This window comes from Pseudopodoces humilis, chromosome 1 (genome assembly GCF_049639895.1).
Source record: "Pseudopodoces humilis isolate 2021_Gansu_Grassland_sample_001 chromosome 1, ASM4963989v1, whole genome shotgun sequence".
NCBI lineage: Eukaryota > Metazoa > Chordata > Aves > Passeriformes > Paridae > Pseudopodoces > Pseudopodoces humilis.
The window spans coordinates 15,958,710-15,978,218 of NC_142200.1; the positions used below are offsets into that span (position 1 = coordinate 15,958,710).

Sequence of the window (19,509 nt, forward strand, 5' to 3'; positions counted from 1 at the left end):
TGGGGTCAGCTGTCCTGAAACTTTATAGTTAATTGCTTAGTGAGGATTTCAAGTTCTAGGCACCAGCTGGTTCACTTCTTGAATCCATGACTCTTACTCCTCCACTATTCTCCAAGAAAGACATAGTTTCTGTTACCTGTGCAAGTTTTATGATTTTTTTTTCAATCTGATGTTCAATTGTTTTTCAAGAGGCTTCAAGAAAATTCTGCATAGGGCTGAATCACGAATTTGATATGGGAGATTAAGCTAAAAGACAACACTTTGTCATCATTACTAGGAAGGAAGACAACAGCAACTGTACCTTGTGTATCTTTTAGATTTTTATCTCTTGCATTTTTCTACAACAAAGAGAATGTTTTCTTGCTATTTCAGAAGTCAAAAAACTGCTGTATTTGTGAAGAAATTTTTCCAGAAAAAAACAGATGCAGAGTTGCTCTCTTCAGTTGTCCTGGTCGTATCTGACTCTCAGACAGCAGTTCCTGCTCTGAAAGCTGTGATTATGTTTATAAAGATAGTTAGTAAATGGAAAGCAGTGGCCAGATTTTAATGTCAGTGTTTCATAGTTCTATTTCATTTCATTGGAGCACATGCTGGCTGAGGACACCATGAGGAGTCAACTAAATTGAAGTCTTGATCTTTGAAGTATTGGTGCATTGTTCTCATTCAAAATCACATCAGAGTTAAATATTTATATTAAGCACTTTTCAAGTGAGTTTGCCATAAGGATTATTCTTGTGCCATTCACAGTGCATCTTCCAAGTCTATTTCACCTGCTCTAGGAGACACAAGTCTGAGGGGAAGTGCGCCCCATTTGCCAAAATGATTACTTTTTCATTTCAGCAACAGATTTCTGTAAGAAGGTTTCATTCTGCTTAGTTTCCAATATCTCTTTTCATCTCTCATGAGTAGTGTTTTGTCCTGTCTACTAGGGATTATCTTTTGAGGTTCTAAAAATCCAAATTCTAGAATAAAAGTAAAAGAAAACAAAATTTATTTGTTGAAGAAATATTTTAACACCAAGTAAATTATATTTTCACATAAATAATCAAGTGTTCATGTTCTGAAAGTGAATAGTGTTCTTATCTGTAATGTTTTTCTATCACATTTTTACTTCTCTGTTGAATCCTTAAGTTGTTATTTTATCTATAACATTAATTTTCTATATTCCGTTGGCTATCTTAAATACAAAAGCTATATTGCATTGAAAATACATTATATCACCTGAACTTTGCCAACAAAGAATGCCACAGAATGGTTTGTTAAACGCTTCCATAATGTTTTATACCACTATAAAATTTTTGATTTATTGCTCATTTTCTTTAACTAAAGTTTTATATTATTGAAAATGTCATTAGTAGGTTTTTGTATTGAGCATCACAGGAACTGCTGGAGAAGGGCAAGACAGCATCAAATAGCTTATTTTTCTTTATATACAATTCTTCATATCTGAAAAGTAGAAGATACTTAAAGGATGTTTTTAATGAATGTTAAAATCTCTTTTTATTACCATTATCTATGGGAGTTCAAGAATCTTAACATATTTTACCATTAAAGTAGTATAATGTAGTTCAAGAAACTATTAATGCACTAAAAATAAAACAATAATGAACAGACTGCAGTTTATTAACACATTTTTGAGTACATTTATAACCTGAATAAATATCATGACACTCCAGAGACACAAGTTCTGAACTAGTCCTCAGCTGGGAAGATGTCAAAATTTGTTTCAGTTTCTTGAAAGGTGTTGTAGATGTTCAGACTCTATTTTTTTGCCTGACTATTGTTTTATTAATTGAAGTGAGAGACAATAGGATGAATACCTGTGAATGTGGTTTCAGCTGCTAAGGTAGCCTGAGAAAGGCATTTATATGAACTCATTTCACTTTGCATGGCCTGAGTATTCACGTAGTGAGGTTACACATTTCAACTGAAGGTTCATTAACTGGAAATTGAAACCTGATAATTCTTTGTTTAACTGCTCTAAACAGATTATAAGCAATCATGTGTGTAAGCCAAGCACGCTTCTATTTTGCATTTGTACTTTGTACATTAACTGGATCACACTCTAGGTATCTGAAATGTAAAAAAGTGAATCTAGATTTATCAGTCATTTTCAAAACAGATTCTCTGCTCTTCTCTAGTTTGAGAACAGAAAATAGAATTTGAAAGCTAAATTTTTTCATTAGCTTTCATCTTTCATTATGTAAAAAATGCACTATTTTTTAAGTCTTCAAATGGTAGTTTTTACTTAGTGAGAATCTTACATGAAGTGATCAGTTACTTTAGTAAGTTTTAAAACATGCAGATTTTGATAATCTTCTGAGGTAGTAGGTGGCCATAATTGAATCACACAATGTTTCTCTATTATCCTGTTGTGTAATAGTCCTGAATTCACAACTAGGGTGTAATTCTTACAGTAGGCAAAGGCAGAAATTCAGTTCATACTTTCTTACATTCCTGGACCTTCCTGGGTAGATACAAGGAAAAAAAATTCTTTCTATTTTTATGACCATGAAAAAAAAGCATGTGGTCTCTTGGCAAACTAGCTTCTAATTCAATTAGAAATTCAAAATGTTAGTGTTATAGCTCTATAGATCCTGCTTTAAACATAGCAGATTAGATGTATCTGATGCAAATATTTATTCTGTGTGTGTATGTGTGTGTAAATGAATGAAGGAGTTGAGTCAGACCTGTGGAAGATGGAATGCTGAAGACAGCTTTTACTTTGCACTGTTTTTCCTGTGTTTTGCAGTTGGTGTAGTGTTGTCCAGCCTCCCCTGGAACACGTGCTGGTAAAGCATAGCAGAGGTGCTTCCAATCTGAATTTTGAAGGCTGTAATTAGGAGTGAAACTGAAGGTAGAAATAAATGAGTCTATGCCTCAGATGGTGGAATTTTAGAGCAGAACGTGCAGGTTGGGAATTGTTTGCTGGCACACTGATCCTTTTCCTTTACTCATGCAAGAAAATGTTTTCTCCTTATACACAGTCCACAGACAACTGCTGATTCCCAAGAGCACCGTAAAGCTTATCAACACAGTGTACCTATACACTGTACACAGTCCTATACAAACCTAAAAAACAATTTTATGTTCATTAGACTAACTAAACTTCTCTCTTTTTCTCAGCTATAGGTTTGGACTCTTGTCCTGAACCACAGACCCCAAGTAATGGGATCAAAATTGGAGACAGATATATGGTTGGAGATGTGGTGTCCTTCCAGTGTGACCAGGGTTATTCTCTTCAGGTAAGCCAAGATTCCTATTTCAAATGGTGACTTTCAGTTCTTTAACATGGTTATGTTTGGGTCTGCCAGTGCAAAATGGATGCTGAATTCTTCAGGAATTGTGTACACATGATAAATTTACAGGACTGTTTGCTTTTCTACCAGATAGTAAGTTAGAAACTATCCAAATATTCCATCAAAATTGTATGGCTTGGTGCTTCTTCTGCATTAGTGATTATAGGTCGTTATCTATTATTGATTGCATCTTTGACAATTATAGCTGAACGATGAACCGTTAGCAAAATTAAGTTAAAATCACTTGATGGAACAATTAACAGTAGTTCTCTATGCACAGGAGGATAAAGAAAGTAAGTAAAGAGGGGGACTAAGAATAAACAAAGGGAAAGAAATAACTGCTTTTCTTAGTAAATCAGATTGTGTCAGTTGTTTTCTTTCAGCAATTTTTTGGATTTTTTTCTGCAAAATGTTTATCAAATAGGGATGTATTTTTGCCAAGTAAATTTGCAATGTCCTTGCACTAGTAAAAGGTATATCCAGGGGAAATTCAGTGACTGTAAATCACCAGTAGGAACCTGTCTACCTATAGGAAAGAAGTGGAAAATATTTTCAAAAACTTGTACAGTTATGCCATAGAATCAGATCCAAATAAGTAAGTTTTTACTTGAGACTCATCAAAAAGAGTCTGCAGATTCTACAGTCTTACATTTATCTAGCTCTTTGGGAGCCATAAGGACAGAAAATTATCACATTATCAAGTACTGCAAAAAGAAAAGTCTTAAAGGGAGAAAATAATTTATATAGAACAGCACATGATTAGCTGCTAATGGAGTTATGGATACTTTTGGAGCAAAATAGCAAAATATGCCAGAATGAGCAAAATGCCACTAATATCAGTCTCACCTATAATATGTATTGATGTCAGACTAACTAAATGAAGTTTTAAAAATGCTAATAATGTCAAATCTTTATTTTACAAAGTTCTGTGAAAACCTAGATACTGGCTTTATGTGTGCTGCATCAAAAATAGAAATTGAATTATATTCTTAGACAAAAAGAAAAAAAAGCCTAGTTTATGTATAGTGATAGAAACAAAATAATCTTGTCTGCTTCCAGATTTCAACTGTTATTTGGGTTTGGGACCTGTATCAATTTCCCCTTCAAGATAGAATTCCCCTTCAAGATAGAATGCCTGCAGATTTCTAACATTTCAAGAATAAATGAAATACATATTCTGTGATTGCAGCTCTGAGAATGACTATAGAATTTTCTTCTCATATTGCCTGATTTTAACTGGCCACTCTTGGAAACAGCCTGAGAAATATTTTTTTGCTTCTTTTCTTTAATTCCCACCTTAAATACAAGTGTGTATGTTTGTGAACAGATAAGGCACAGTAAAAGGCTGAAATAAAGAAAATATAGAATATAAAGAATTTAAGGAGCATAGACTGTGCAAACACATGTAAAGTTTCTTCCCTCTATAGGGTTTCTCTGACTTATACAGTCTGACTAGATGGCTTTGGGAGATATCCCAAGTACAGTTTTCTCTTAAGATTTTACATTTTTGTTTGCTTTCTCTGGAAGACAATTAGAATTACATGAGGTCAATGAACAACACAGAGGATGTGTTTATGATGAGTTTAAGATGTAAAGTCAGCACTTACATAGTTTATACAGTATGAATAGTTTTATCATGTTCAACAAATGATGCAAACATTTCTTCAGTTAGATCTATAGTTTCCAGACCCCTGGTTTATACTGAAATATGCATAGAATTCAGCTGGATTCTGTTATACTATAAGAAATAATATTAATGGCATGGACACCAGGATGTAGTGAGCTTGCAGTCACAGTCTTCTCTGCTTTATTAAAGGCATGATACAATTCATAGTGTACAATGTACTTACTATACCTTTTGGTTTTTGTGTATTTTGATGATGTTTTAAATTAAACATTCTTTTTGTTAAAATATTAATGTGCTGTATATTTTTATATGAATTAGCAAATATTGTGTCATTTTAGGGACATTCACATATCACTTGTATGCCTGGACCAGTAAGAAGATGGAATTATCCCATTCCAATATGTTTAGGTATGTTCAGCATACATCATTTTCCTTAAATATGCCTAAATGAGAAAACCAGAAAACTCAAAAATAAGACACATGTCATGGAAAGAATTGAGAGAACTGGAGGAACTTAATTAAATGTGAAAATGGTCAAATTAAATTAGAGATTTTCAAAGCTTCTGACACTTACGTTGGCAAATATTTTCTGAAATGTCCAAGCAGTAAAAGAAATACAAGTTGTCCCTTTCAACCCAAACTGTTCTATATGATTCTGTGTGTTCTAGTCAGATATATCATCAATTCATTATCAGGAAAGACACCTCCAGAGACCCTTGCAGCATAGCTAGTTTATTTAGAACTCATTTCCCCAGAAGAGTAATGGCAATTGTAGAAGATACTAAAATAGAAATAACATTACATTTTCATCTCTAATGAGTTCAACATAAGCATGTCTACCCAGTTTCAGAAGATACATTGCTTTTCAAGTTAAATTATATACATGTCCATAATGTTGTTGGAAAAAGCACTAAAAATCTCTCAGAAACCAAAATGAAACCTCTGAAGTGCATTTAAATATACTCTTTTTATATGATGAATAAATGTGAGGAATGTAAAACTCCTTCAAATTGTAATCTCTTTCACTGCATAGAAATGCCTTTTTATTTGGGTTCTCTAACACTAAAAGTTATCAGGATTTGTAATCTTGAATGTATGGAAAGCAGGGTGCTGCAGGTCTCATTAAAGATTATTTTGCTTTGCTTTTCTTCAAGACAGTTATATATACCCTCTTGAGCTGCCTCACATAATCCTGTTCTTAATCCTGTGGGATGTTAAAAACCTCCTGTGAGGTAGTGAGCTCCCTCAGCTTAGAATTTATAAATATTCAACAAGGTTGAGGTATTTGTAAGAACTTTTTCAGGAGTTAGTCTTCAGTTTTTGTCATTATGCATTAACATATGGTTAGGAAGTCTGATAATTGCACTGCTCTTGTTAAGTTCTGAAGATAAAGATTTAGAGGGTTTTTTTTATATTTTTTTTCCTATTTTTGCAAGTAATGATTTTTATTTGTGTTTCAAACAGTGTAGCAAATTTTGCTTGGACAAAACACTTAAACAAAATTCTATTTATCATAATTACCATCTTTAAATGTAATATGGACATCTAAGTAATTTTATTTACTGATGTCATGCCTGAAAACAAATAAAATTAAGATATTCATTCAGCTTAATTTCTGGAAGTATAAATATGTGTACTTTTCTGTTTGTTTATTTTATCTCGTTTTTTAGAACAACAGGATACAAATGCAGTCTTTAAAAGTCTTGAAACACTTAATGCAGTCTTTTTATAATACATTATCTTATATTATTCACGTGCTTCTTCACAAACATGAACAATTGTTTCAGTGCTGCTGTAAACTGATGTGTGCTGCTTGCCTGCCACAGGGACAGCTCTTGTAAACAGATTGCAGAGTAAACATTAGGGCAATGATGCTGGAGGAAGCACAAGTCTTATGAGGAGCAGCTGAGGGAGCTGGGGGTGTCTAGCCTGGAGAAAAGGAAGTTCAGGAAGACCTTATCACTCTCTACAACTACCTGAAAGAAGGCTCTAGCCACGTGGGGGTTGGTCTCTTCTCTCAGGCAGACAGTGACAGGATGAGAGGATAGAATCTTAAAATGTACTTGGGGAGGTTCAGGTTGGACATGGAGAAGAATCTCTTTATGGAAAGGGTGGTCAGGAATTTCAGATCACTTCTTCACAGAATGGGCTGCCTGGGGATATGGTGGTCACCATTTAATTTAATGCCATAATCTAGTTGGCAACGTGATGATCGGTCAGATGTTGGGCTCAATGATATTGGAGGTCTTTTCCAACCTAAATGATTCTGCAGTCCTCTAACCCATTCTATTTTGGGTGCATGTGTCCCCCAAGTTAAAATCTACTCAGTTCAGAGTTGATGCAAATTTGAAAAGTACCCACTTGTAAATTATTTTCTTGCAGATATTTAGTGGTAAAGGTGTGTATACATAACGTATGTAATGCATGTGTAATACATATGTTTGTGTATTTATTTATATTTAAACCTAGCTATTACTATATTATTCATGCTCTAAAGATCATTTAACTCCTCTGAAAAATATTTTTGGTTGTTGTTTTTTTCTTTTTAGCACAATGTGGTGGTGGCATGTCAGATTTCAGTGGAGTGATTCTCAGTCCGGGGTTTCCTGGCAACTATCCTAGCAGTTTGGATTGCACATGGACAATAAAACTGCCTATTGGGTTTGGTATGTGTTCTTTTATGGATTTAAACTTGCTTTTATATGGGTCCAAAACACTGAACGTAGATTTTAAAATATTGTTAATCTTTATCCTAGCTAAAAAACAAAAGTAATTATCATTCATTTGAAGAATTTAACAAAATCTTAAAAGAAAGATTTAAAATAGAAAATCAACAAGATTCTTGGTTTTTCATTTAATATATGCCAAAATTTTCTGTTAAAGACAGAATTGTTTAATTAGGATTCAGCACAATTTTCTAACTTTACAGGATTGATTTCTCTTTTTGTGAAGTCATAAACCAAACAAAAAAAAATACCTGTCTTGAATATTTTACACCAAGTCAATTTAGAAGTTAAAGCTACATTTTAATTTATTATTTAATCATTAAGTTTTTCTGTATATCCTAGGTGAAACTCACTGAGCATAGAAATATTCTTTTTAAGGAAATGTAGAGGCCTCCCACTTAAAGGTGTCAAACTTCCCACTCAAAGTAGAATTGACAGGAGCACTGGATCAAACCCATGACTGGTGGAACTGTCTTGCTGGGACTGCTACTCACATAATTAATCCCCAGCCTGTAACAGATCAGGATGTTGTACTCCACATGTAGAATTTTGTACTTCTCCTTGTGCAAACCTTTAAGAAGCATTTATTTACTCAGTCCTTAAGTTTTCTAGTGTTCTTTAGACAAAAACTGTGCCATTTAGTATATCATCCACAAGCCCTAGTTTAGTATCCTCTGCACATTTGTTAAGGATACATTCTCATTTTCCAAGTCTCTTCTGAAGACATAAACCAATGTAAGCTTCCATAGCAACCCACAGAATATTGTGCTTGTTACTGGCTGCCAACCATTGAATGGCTGATTATCACCCTTGGAGCTTCAAAGTTATGTTAATTTTTTACAGACTTCCTTTCTATTCATGAAGCTCATGTATGTTCAGCTTTCAAATGCGAATGTTATAGACCGAGTCAAAAGCCATAGCAGAATGAAAGTATATTATATGTACTTTTCCCCCTCTGTCAGTTTAATAATAGGAGGATATAATGGTTGATTAACTGTTATTTTCTGTTAGGAAATCCATGTTAACTGCTCGTAACTGTCTTTTTGTCTTCTATAAGTTTGGAAATTGCCTCCAAATAACAAGTTCCATAATTTTTCCAAGGACTGCAGCGAACCTGTAGTTGCCATTTCCCAGGTCCTTTTTGTTGTCTTAAAGGTGAATATATATTCAGACTTTTTTAAGTCACTAGAACTTCTCTTATTTCACCATGATTTTGTGAAGATATTATCAACATTTTAATTACATTGCCTAGCCGCTTGAGCAACTTTGGGTGGATCCTATGCATATTTTATTGTGAAATCTTTATTCAAAGCTAGCCAGTAGACTTGTCCTATCTAATTTTTTAACATGTGGCACTTTTTAAGGAGCATGCACACTTGTATCTTTTTCTCTACATGCTAGTTGAATGGTGTGCTCATTTTCTTAGATAGGGTCTGTTGTCTTCTATTTTATACTTGCCATCTTCTGTCATATTCTTTGCTTGGTGATACAGATTTTCTGGGTCTTCCAGAGTAAGTGTGACATCCCAAATAGCATACTCTTCTCCATATGTTCAGATTCTTTCCCTCCACTTTTTAAAATCAGTTCTGTGGTATTTTTGATTAGCAATCCTGTGAGCCTAGTTTTATGATTCAAATGAAAGCCAGCTGTTCTGCATGGGTTGTTTATATTGAAAAATATTAAACACTCCAAAACATTGACTTAACGAAATTTATCTGGAGGAAATACATTATATTGGAATAGGAATTTCTATATAGAACCCAATTCAGAACACACAAGATTACAGTCAATAATTGATTTTTTTTGTCTTACCATTTTTTAGAAATAACATTGACAGTTTAATTCTGCCACTACCTGAATTTTTAGCTAGCCTGATGGGACAATTCATAGTGCTTCATTATGAGTCATAATGCTGTCTAGAATCCCAAATATATTTCTGCTTGTTATAAAAAAAATATATATATGTATATATAGAAGTAATAGGTGCATTATTTCTGGATCAAATCCACAGGAAAAAAGTATATTCAGAGCTGTAAGGGAACAGGATATTTCAACAGATGATTTCAAAGACATTTGCTAATAAAGAAGAAATAATAAATAATAAAATAAATAAATAAAAAATAAATAATAAAAAAATCTGGAATGAATATTGGTTAAATTTAAAATTTAATAAAATGATATGTCCAACTGCATCCAGAACCTTCTGTCTTTTTATCCCAAATACATTACCATCTGCCTCTTCCCTCACTTTACTACTATCCTGTCTCTCTTCCTGTACTGATTCCTTACTCTTTTTACTTTGCTTGCATTCTGCCAGGCTTATGTGTCCAATAATTCTAATTTAACTCTTCAGACTGCTATTTACACTCTACATTATTAACATACTATTTAGTTTGACTTCTATTAGGCAGGAGATTCAGCTACTGAAATTTTGGGAGCAGTTTCTTGGATGAGTAAGTCTAACCACCAAAATCAATAGTTCTGAACTGCTTTGTACTAACTGAAGTTTATTAATTGGATTTATGAACTGTTGTCCAGTTCATGTATAGGAAAACTAAATGCTTCATTTTCTAGAAGAAAACTAAGGTTGCACAGATTGAAACAGGCTTGACATTTCTTACCTTTTCTAAATGAGATATGTTTGAAACTAAATTTAATAATAAAATTTCACTGTAAAAAGCAAAATGTGACCTTTGAAGAAGTGATGACTAAAACTGGTTTCAGTGATGTTGTGACTCTGATCTAGTGGAGGCACTTATGTCCAACTCTTCTGTGTAGGAAGTAAAAAATTCAAAAACTCCATCATGGGAACCTTCTATAGACTTTCACTTCTTTAACTCTTTTAGGAAGACTTTCTCCCAGTTATAAGTTACAGAAGCTTATCCACTGTATATTAGCTAATGGTGTAATGTTTTTACCAATGACACTGTGTTTATTAGCATACATAAATATATTAACTACCTTTTCAAGCAGAGTGTCCAAACTGCAAGAAGGCATACAAAAAAATCAGTCTAATAAGCTGAAGTCTCAGATAAGTAGAGACAAGTACTGGCAGAGCAAGGGATGAATACTTTTGAAGACTGATAAGGTTCAGAAACCTGAAGAGAAAGCCAGTGAAATACAGAAAGCAGGATGACTGGAGAAAATATATTTCTACTTTTGTATCAAAAAAAGCTAGTGAAAGGGAAAAAACTGACAGCAAGGTCACATGAGCTGGCAGTTATTAATGACTGCTTAAACTTTGGACAAGTGTATGGTTCACAGGATCAAATGAAAGGCCAAAATATCATGATAGATAAAGAGCAAAGTTTAAATATAACTTGGTTCTTTGTGTAGGAAATATTTGGAAGGCTGACAAAGTCAAAGAATGACACTTACAAGAAAGAGCTTTCTTATCACTTATAGACTGCCTTCAGATAAAGCAAGACAGAAATTATCAGGGTAACAGCAATTTAATTATGCACCTTACTTGCATATAAAATGTTTCATGCTTCAGAAAATCATTCATAACCTTTACATGGTATCCTGGGGGAAGGTTCTAGAAGACAGTGAGAAACATTATTTAGGTATGACAGTTCAGGAGTTACAAAACTATTCATGACTTTCAATAATTTGTCTGACAAGATATCTTTTACTCTCAGTTTTCTATGAAATTGTGTTGGTTGTCTTTGCCAGAAACACCAGTAGGACTCAATCATCTTTCTAATGAAACTGCTGTTGGTAGATGGTGTCAGGGAGCAGAATGGTCCCCTTGCATGGGCTTGATTTCCTGAGTCTGAAAAGGTTTTCAGCCTGCCAGTGGCTAATTTTTTTCCCAAGGGAATGTTTCTTGAGAGATTCTTTCTCTTAAGGACAATTTCTGTCAATAACTTATGGTTCTCAAAACAAATCTGTATTCTGATTGTGTTTCTCTTGTCCCACCAATGGGACTAGAGAGGTGTTGTTCCCTTTACCAAACACGTTAAGTCTGTATCGGAACACGTTATAAAAGGTACCAAAAAACAGACAATAAAGACCTTCTGATGATCTTCTGCTGGCTGTTGAACTGAACTCATGCATCTTTATTTCATGTCCAGCAGCAACACCCTTGTTATCCAGAAGAAGGCAGTCAGAACTGCTGAGCGCTTGGATGTTCATAAATCTATGGGCCCAGATGGGATCCATCCCAGGGTGATGAGAGAGCTGGTAGATGAGCTTGTGAAGCTTCTTTCCACCATTTACCAACAGTCCTGGCCCACTGGTGAGGTTCCAGATGACTGGAAGCTGGCCAGTGTGATGCCCATTCTCAAAAAGGGTGGAAAGGAGGATCCTGGTAACTATAAACCAGTTAGCCTGACCTCAGTAAGTAAATAAGGTAATGGTGAACTTTATACTGAGTGTCATCACACAGCACTTAGAGGTTGGCCAGGGTATCAGACCCAGCCAGCATGGGTTTAGGAGGGGCAAGTTGTGTTTGACCAACTTGGTCTCCTTTTATGACCAGCTGACCCACCTGATGCATGCAGGAAAGGCTGTGGATGTTGTCTATTTGGACTTCAGCAAGGCCTTTGACACTGTCTCCCACAGCATCCTTCTGGAAAAGCTGCAGCCGAGGCTTGGACAGGAGCACTTTGTGCTGGGTTAGGAACTGGCTGGATGGCCGGGTCCAGAGAGTGGTGGTGAACAGTGCTGCATCCAGCTGGGGGCCAGTGACCAGTTGTTTCCCTCAGGGGTCAGTGCTGGGGCCAGTCCTCTTCAATATTTTTATTGATGACATGGATGAGGGTATTGACTCCTTCATTAGTAAATTTGCAGATGGCACTAAGCTGGGAGTGTGTGTTGATCTGTTGGAAGGTAGGAGGGCTCTGCAGAGAGAGATCTGGAATGGTTGGATGGGTGGGCAGAGTTCAATAAGGTGAAGTTTAATAAATCCAAGTGCCAAGTCCTGCATTTTGGCCACAACAACCCCCTGCAACGCTACAGGCTGGGGATGGTGTGGCTGGACAGTGCCCAGGCAGAAAGGGACCTGGGGGTGCTGGTGACAGCAGCTGAACATGAGCCAGCAGTGTGCCCTGGTGGCCAAGAAGGCCTATGGCATCCTGGCCTGGATCAGGAGTAGTGTGGCCAGCAGGAGCAGGGAGGTCATTCTCCCCCTGTGCTCAGCACTGGTAAAGCCACATCTGAGTGCTGTGTCCAGTTCTGACCCCTCAGTTTGGGAAGGACGTTGAGGCGCTTGAGTGAGGAGGAGAGGAGACAATGAGGCTGGTGAGGGGCTGGGAACACAAACCCTGTGAGGAACGACTGAGGGAGCTGGAGTTGTTTAGTCTGGAGAAAAGGAGACTCAGAGGTGACCTTGTCACTCTCTACAACTCCCTGAGAGGTGTCTGTAGTCAGGTGGGGGTTGGTCTCTTCCTCCAAGCAGCAACTGACAGAACAAGAGGACACAGTCTTAAGCTGCACCAAAGGAAATACAGGTTGGATATTAGGAAAATTTTTTTATGGAAAGAGTGATAAAGTACTGGAATGGTCTGCCTGGGGAGGTGGTGGAGTCACCATCCCTGGATGTATTTAAAAGGAGATTGCCATGGTTTATTTGAGGTGTTAGGGCATAGGTTGAACTCCGTGATCTTGAAGGTCTCTTCCAACCTAGTGATTCTGTGATTCTGTTCTACTGCATTATCATGCCATAGTTGCAAAATATCCATACAAAATACAAATTTTTCTTTGTTGTAACTTATGTAGAAGTATGTTATAAACAGAAAAATGTTTAAGAGCTCTATAACTATTCAGTGCATAGAATTTTCTTATTCCACATAATTTTTGTAATACATCACCTGGTTAGGAGAGATGACTTCATAATGGATAATAAGCTGCCTTCCTATTTCTTACTGAACCAAATAATCAGAAATTTCTGTCACCAAAACTATATCCCACAGTGTGTGTGGGGAGCACTCACATGTATTCCTCATGTACTCTGCTTTCACAAGTCCGTGGTGTAACAGCAGAGGCTCTGCCTGCCTGATACCCTGAGCTGGACCCAAAGCCTTTCTGCTCACCATTCAGTCCAATTTAAAGTTTTCTGGCAGGGGATAGATGTGCAGCTCCACACACATTAGGACTGGAAAATATACAGACGTTTGCCAAGTAGCACATGGATTTCCACCTCGTTATTTTCTGCCTTTATCACTGTAAGATGTACACACCTTATTATCCCTCCTGGCTTTGGTACTGGTGGTGTTTATTAACTGACAATGTTTTTCAGGTGTCCATCTGCAATTTTTGAATTTCTCAACGGAGACCATACATGATTACTTAGAAGTTAGGAGTGGATCTACAGAAACTAGCACCGTTATTGGGAGACTAAGCGGCCCTCAACTACCAGCCTCTCTGTTCAGCACAACCCATGAAACCAGCTTATACTTTCACAGTGATTACTCACAGAACAAACAAGGATTTCATATTGTATATCAAGGTGAGATTTGGACGTTCTTATGAGAGATCAAGGTGGCTGTTAAAGATTTTATGGGGTTTTGGGGATTCCTAAAAATAAAGAAGTTTTTATGTGTTTCAGTTCCAAGCTTTAAACATTGAGATAAAACAGAAGAATTAAGAAAGCTAAGATGAAAAAAATCAAATTAATTGCATATTTTCTTTAAAGTCAGGTCAAATGTCAGCAAATGGGTAATTGCCAGTATCTGAAGCTGATTGACATATAAATTTACATTGCATGCCTTTACAAAAGAAACATCTCTTTTCAATGATTGGAAGCATACTGGAATTTTAATTTTGAGTAATGGGTTCTGGATGGTATAGATCTAAATACTGTTTTGGATTACTGGATTCATGTAGATTTGTGCAAATTAATGCCAACCCAAAACTCTCCAAATCCATTTTATTTCCTAGTTCACCATTTCCCTGAAGGTTCTCGTTCTTTTGTACCCAAGTAGGTCATGCTGAGCTGGTGAAGATCACGAGATCATAGTTCTATTTATAGAATTGCATTTTCATTTAAAAGGGATTAGATCACCACTGTTCATGAAAAAAGGTCAAATGTGTATTTTAAAGTAGACCTGTTTTCATTATATGAATAACACCTAAGAGTGTTTTAAAGAGTTTTTACTTTAGAGCAGTCTTCTATTACTCTTTTAATAGTAACAAGTCCAAATTGATTTGAACTCTGTGTAACGTTCTGGAAGTGAGCCACTGTAAAAAGAATTAGCTTTTAAAGAAAAAATCAATTTGTGGCCTAAACTGCTAAGGACAGTAAAAATGTAGGCCTGTTAATAGTAGTCATAATAATTTTGGAGATGCTGCCATTTGTCAAAACACTGGAAAGTTCTTTTCTGTGTTTTAACCACATCAGACAGAACTGATTCTTTCAAACATATACAACATGATATTCTTATACTTCAGACTGTACACAGCTTATTTGTTCTCACGTTGGTAATAAAGAGACAGTGCTTCAAATCTTCTTGGAAAAAATCACCAAGATGTGTGAGAAAAGCTTGTTTTCAAATTTTACTTGTTCAATATAAAGTCTTTGATATTCCACTTCATTATAGAGCCTTTTAATTCTTCTGTGAAAAACAAATAAATGTATAGACATGTTTATTTCTCCTTTCCTTTAAACATAAGAATGTAAAACCTGACAACTCCTATTGGATCATAAAAGCACTTCATCTGTCTTGATATAGTATCTTCAAACAGCAAAAAGAAATGTTACTTAGCAGCACAGAAGCGTAGCTGGTTTCACTGTACTTTTCCAGGATTAAAATCAATGATTTGATCATCACCATCATGGAACTTTGGTTCCCATGGGCCGTCCATGACTTTTAATTTTTTTCTATTTGAAAGTTCTTTTTTTTTTGAGATAGTCACAGTTTTTATTTTACTGATTTTTCCACCATTATTATTGTTTATTTCAGCATATCAGCTACAAAGCTGTCCTGATCCTCGACCATTTCGTAATGGTTTTGTTATTGGAAATGACTTTACTGTGGGACAAACTATTTCATTTGAGTGTTTTCCTGGCTACACATTGATTGGAAATTCAGCTCTGACTTGTCTTCATGGCATCAGCCGCAATTGGAATCATCCTCTCCCCAGATGTGAAGGTATGTCCCAGATGACCTATAAACATTTCATCATTTGAAAGGCATTCTAAGACTTTTAACTGAAGTCATTTCAGCTTTTTGGTTTATAGAGGCCTATGTTTTTTCAGTGGGGTCTTTGCAAAGGAAGTATTGAATTTTGCACATTGCAAACCAAGACACACATTAAAATTTTAACAGAGAAGCTGAAATGTTTTGTAATATGAAATCTCTGAAAACTTATCTGAGATAGTAAGTTTACTTTTGGAAGGTTAGTCTGGAATGTGGAGATACATGCTGCTTGTAATCTAGGTGAGGCAATTGTCACCCTGAGAATCAGACCTTTCAATATTGTTTTCATAATTTCTAGCCACTTTCCCAGGAAAGTAACTATAAACATAGATGTTTATACATTCCATTAAAGATATGCCTTTTGATGGACGTCTGTCACAGCCAGTGTGGTCGGGCAGGTGGTAACCTGACTATCCAATCCCTGGAGGTTGTTGAAAACCTATAAATTCTGAAAGAACAAATAAACTTCTTTCCTTTTTCATCACACTTTGAGCTGTGTCTGTGTGAATCATTTCATGTCCAACAGTGACAGGCAATGCCGTAAAAACTCTGGACTAAATTTTTTTTTAAGAAAAAAGCTTCAGTTATTGAATTTACCAATTCTGGCCACTTAAGTTCTTTCTTATCAGTTAGAAAGAAATGTTAAAGGTGGTCTAGAGCAAAATTGTCCTCCAGCCAGTGCTCTGTGAAATTGCTTGTACGTGTTTTTTCTGAATGGAATTCTTTTAAAATTACATTTTTTTTAACCTTTTACATTTGTTTTTTTCACTTTTACTTGAAACAATTAAGAAGGTTCAAGAAACTGTGACTTGCACAGAGCTTTAATTTTAAGGAGACAGAATGACTGTGGTGATTCTGTGGAGGTGTTTATCTCTCCCCTAGCTATGCTGAAAGGAGCCTGTCTCTAAGCAGCTGGCCAAAGAAGGTCAGTCCTCCACTTAAAGGCCTTGCTTCCCTTTATATTGAATGGTAAAACTCATCATTGAGAATGGGATCCTCAATATCATGTGGGAGAGAAATGCCCAAATAAAAACCCCCAATAACAACACAGCAACACCCCACCCCCAAAAAAATCTCAAAATCAAATGCAACTACCCAAATGGAAAATAAAAAGCTCTCCTGTTTTCTGGATTTTTGCAGTATATTTTGCATGATATATCCAAATTTTGGTACTTAAATTAAAACCCTCATTATTCAAAATTCCTTCTGGAGTCAGTGAGCCGTAGGAATTTCTGGGGGATGTGGTGGCTAAATTAAGACCTAACTGATACTGAATTCAGAAGGGGAAGCCTTCTAAAAGACAGATGACACACCTACACTGTCTTTTTTTTTTTGAAAGGGGAAGAAGTTAATTCATTATAATTAATTTCACCACCCATTTTCTGGATCCTGTGGAATAGTAATGTCTTTGTAGTTCATGTCTTAACAGCTAAACACTTAGATTTTCCTGTTAGTTTGTTCTAGCTGTATTTTCTGTGCCTCACAGTCAGAACAATTTATTGAATGCAATGATTCTGTTTCTTTGAAATACCTTACCTGAACCAAGAACTTAATTAGTAAATTCTGAGATGTCCAAAGCATGTTGTTGCTCTGAGTATCAATTTTGATTAAGTTCCTGAACAGTGTCTGAATGGTTTTTGTTTCTACTTAATTTGATATGAAAAATGAAGATTAAAAAATCCACCAACTTGATAATAGAGATCTAAGATACATGTTTGCTGCATGATTACAGACTGTCAACACTACTCAGCTCCTAGACAGATTTTTTAAATTACATGGGGTGTTGTGCAGATACTCACTCTGGTATTTTTAGTAAAGGGTTTGTGACATTTTTATGCTACAGATGTTTATGAGTTGCTTTTTATTTTTTCTTTATTGTTGCAGGAAAAGGATAATGAGTTATCTTCTAGTTCTACTTGGTTTGATTTGAGATAAAGGTCTTGTGTTCAAAAGCATTAAAATGAAGTAGGCTTTTTTTGTATATGCCTAGTACCAGAAATACATGGCATGTCTTAAATCTGTATTTTCTTTAATGTCTTTATTGTAAAACAAGATATACCAAGGCTTCTTTAATTCCTCAGACTTCTTGAAGCAGACAATCTGAATTAAATATGACTAAACTGGCTTCCCCTTTAAACAGTTTTGTTCTCTTGCATCCTGATACACCTAACATTCTTTTAACCTGTGTTCAGCATCATCCAATACTCTGACCCTTCTTAACTCATCTCCCTTGCTTTAATCTGTTTGAATTGTGTTCCCTCTCCTTTTCCAAGAAATCTTGTTGCCTGACAGTCATCAGACCATATCTTCACTCCCTTAAGACCTGGCTGCAAAACCATTTCTGTCTGTACTGCTCAACCCCCCTTGAGACTTTAAGGTTTAAGCTGAAGAAAAGCGGTGCCCAAGCTGTTGAGTCTGAATGACTGAAGTATCACTGTGGAGGTCTCCTTACCCTACAGTTCAGCACTAAAGTGTATAAACATAAACCACAACACATGCTTTTGCTTAAATACAAACAATGCATAACTCCTATATGTCAAACCTGTATGTCAAAACTGCTCTGGTTAGAAATTTTTCAACATATTTTAGAAAATCTGTGTTGCCATACAGTGCACCTTGTGGGGTGGAGTGGGCAAAATAAATGTATGCAAAATAAAGCAAATTATACAATTTTAAGCTTTGCTTACTTTTCCAGAACTAGACTTGTATAACATTTCTCTTCTGCAATAACTGGGTAGTGTCATGGTCAACATTCATCTGAAATCCATGGAGAAAATAATCTAATTTGGACTAATAGTTTTTCAGAAATACATAATTATGAAAATCCAGAATCTGTATGTATCTAAAATTAGTACTCTTCAACATGAATTACAGAGAAGACCCTTACTTTATCTACCAGAATTTATATCCATAAATACAAAATTACTATTCATACTATTGGACACAATGTTTTAATTTTGAAGTTCACCTCTAATCTTCACCCACCCCTCAACCTTTTATGTGCCTTCTTTCATGTGTTAATTTTGCTTGGCTATCTTTTTGTGACACATGAAAACAATTAATGTGATTTGTTGCTAATTTGTAGCTGGAATATACACAAAGCCCTAACAAAGTAATTTTCAGTTGTGAGGGGAATTTTACCCTGTATGTATATATATTTCTTTAATTCCAGTTCTGATAGTATTTGTGACATCAGAATTTTTATTTTTTTATTTTACTTTTATATAACCAATACTGTCAAAATAGACTTCTGACTCTGCACAAAGCTGAATAAAATCTGTTTTCTTTGCACAGGAATGGTCATATGCAATGAAGTTAAGTGCACCAAATGTGTTCCAAACTAGGGCTTCTATATAGTGTAAGTAGAATGTAAAAAGCATTTACTGTCTATTTTTAAAAAGTGTCTTTTTTATAGCTCTGTGTGGAGGAAACATAACTGCAATGAATGGCACCATATACTCTCCAGGATACCCTGATGAGTACCCAAACTTTCAAGACTGCTTCTGGCTTGTAAGAGTTCCACCTGGGAACGGAATCTACATCAACTTCACCGTTCTCCAAACAGAACCGATATATGATTTCATAACTGTCTGGTAAGAAAACTCTTTTGATGTTTATTTAATCTTCATGTGACACTATGTAAACAAATATGAATTTAAAATATATTTGTGACTTTCCCCTTGAAACTGGTGTTCTCTCTAGGAGAAATGACTCAG

The 19,509-nt window shown here is 35.5% G+C and overlaps 1 protein-coding gene across 3 annotated transcripts in view; it reads left to right on the plus strand.

Annotated features, from left to right (window-relative positions):
* Positions 1–19,509, plus strand: part of CSMD3 (CUB and Sushi multiple domains 3) — a 572,913-nt gene that overhangs the window by 465,869 nt on the left and 87,535 nt on the right. For all 3 annotated transcript variants that reach the window (XM_005516952.3, XM_005516953.3, XM_088051522.1), the window contains 6 exons: positions 3,127–3,245; positions 5,265–5,334; positions 7,476–7,592; positions 13,894–14,103; positions 15,557–15,745; positions 19,209–19,386. In XM_005516952.3, coding sequence (XP_005517009.1) covers positions 3,127–3,245; positions 5,265–5,334; positions 7,476–7,592; positions 13,894–14,103; positions 15,557–15,745; positions 19,209–19,386 — 883 coding nt within the window. The remainder of the gene's footprint in view (positions 1–3,126; positions 3,246–5,264; positions 5,335–7,475; positions 7,593–13,893; positions 14,104–15,556; positions 15,746–19,208; positions 19,387–19,509) is intronic.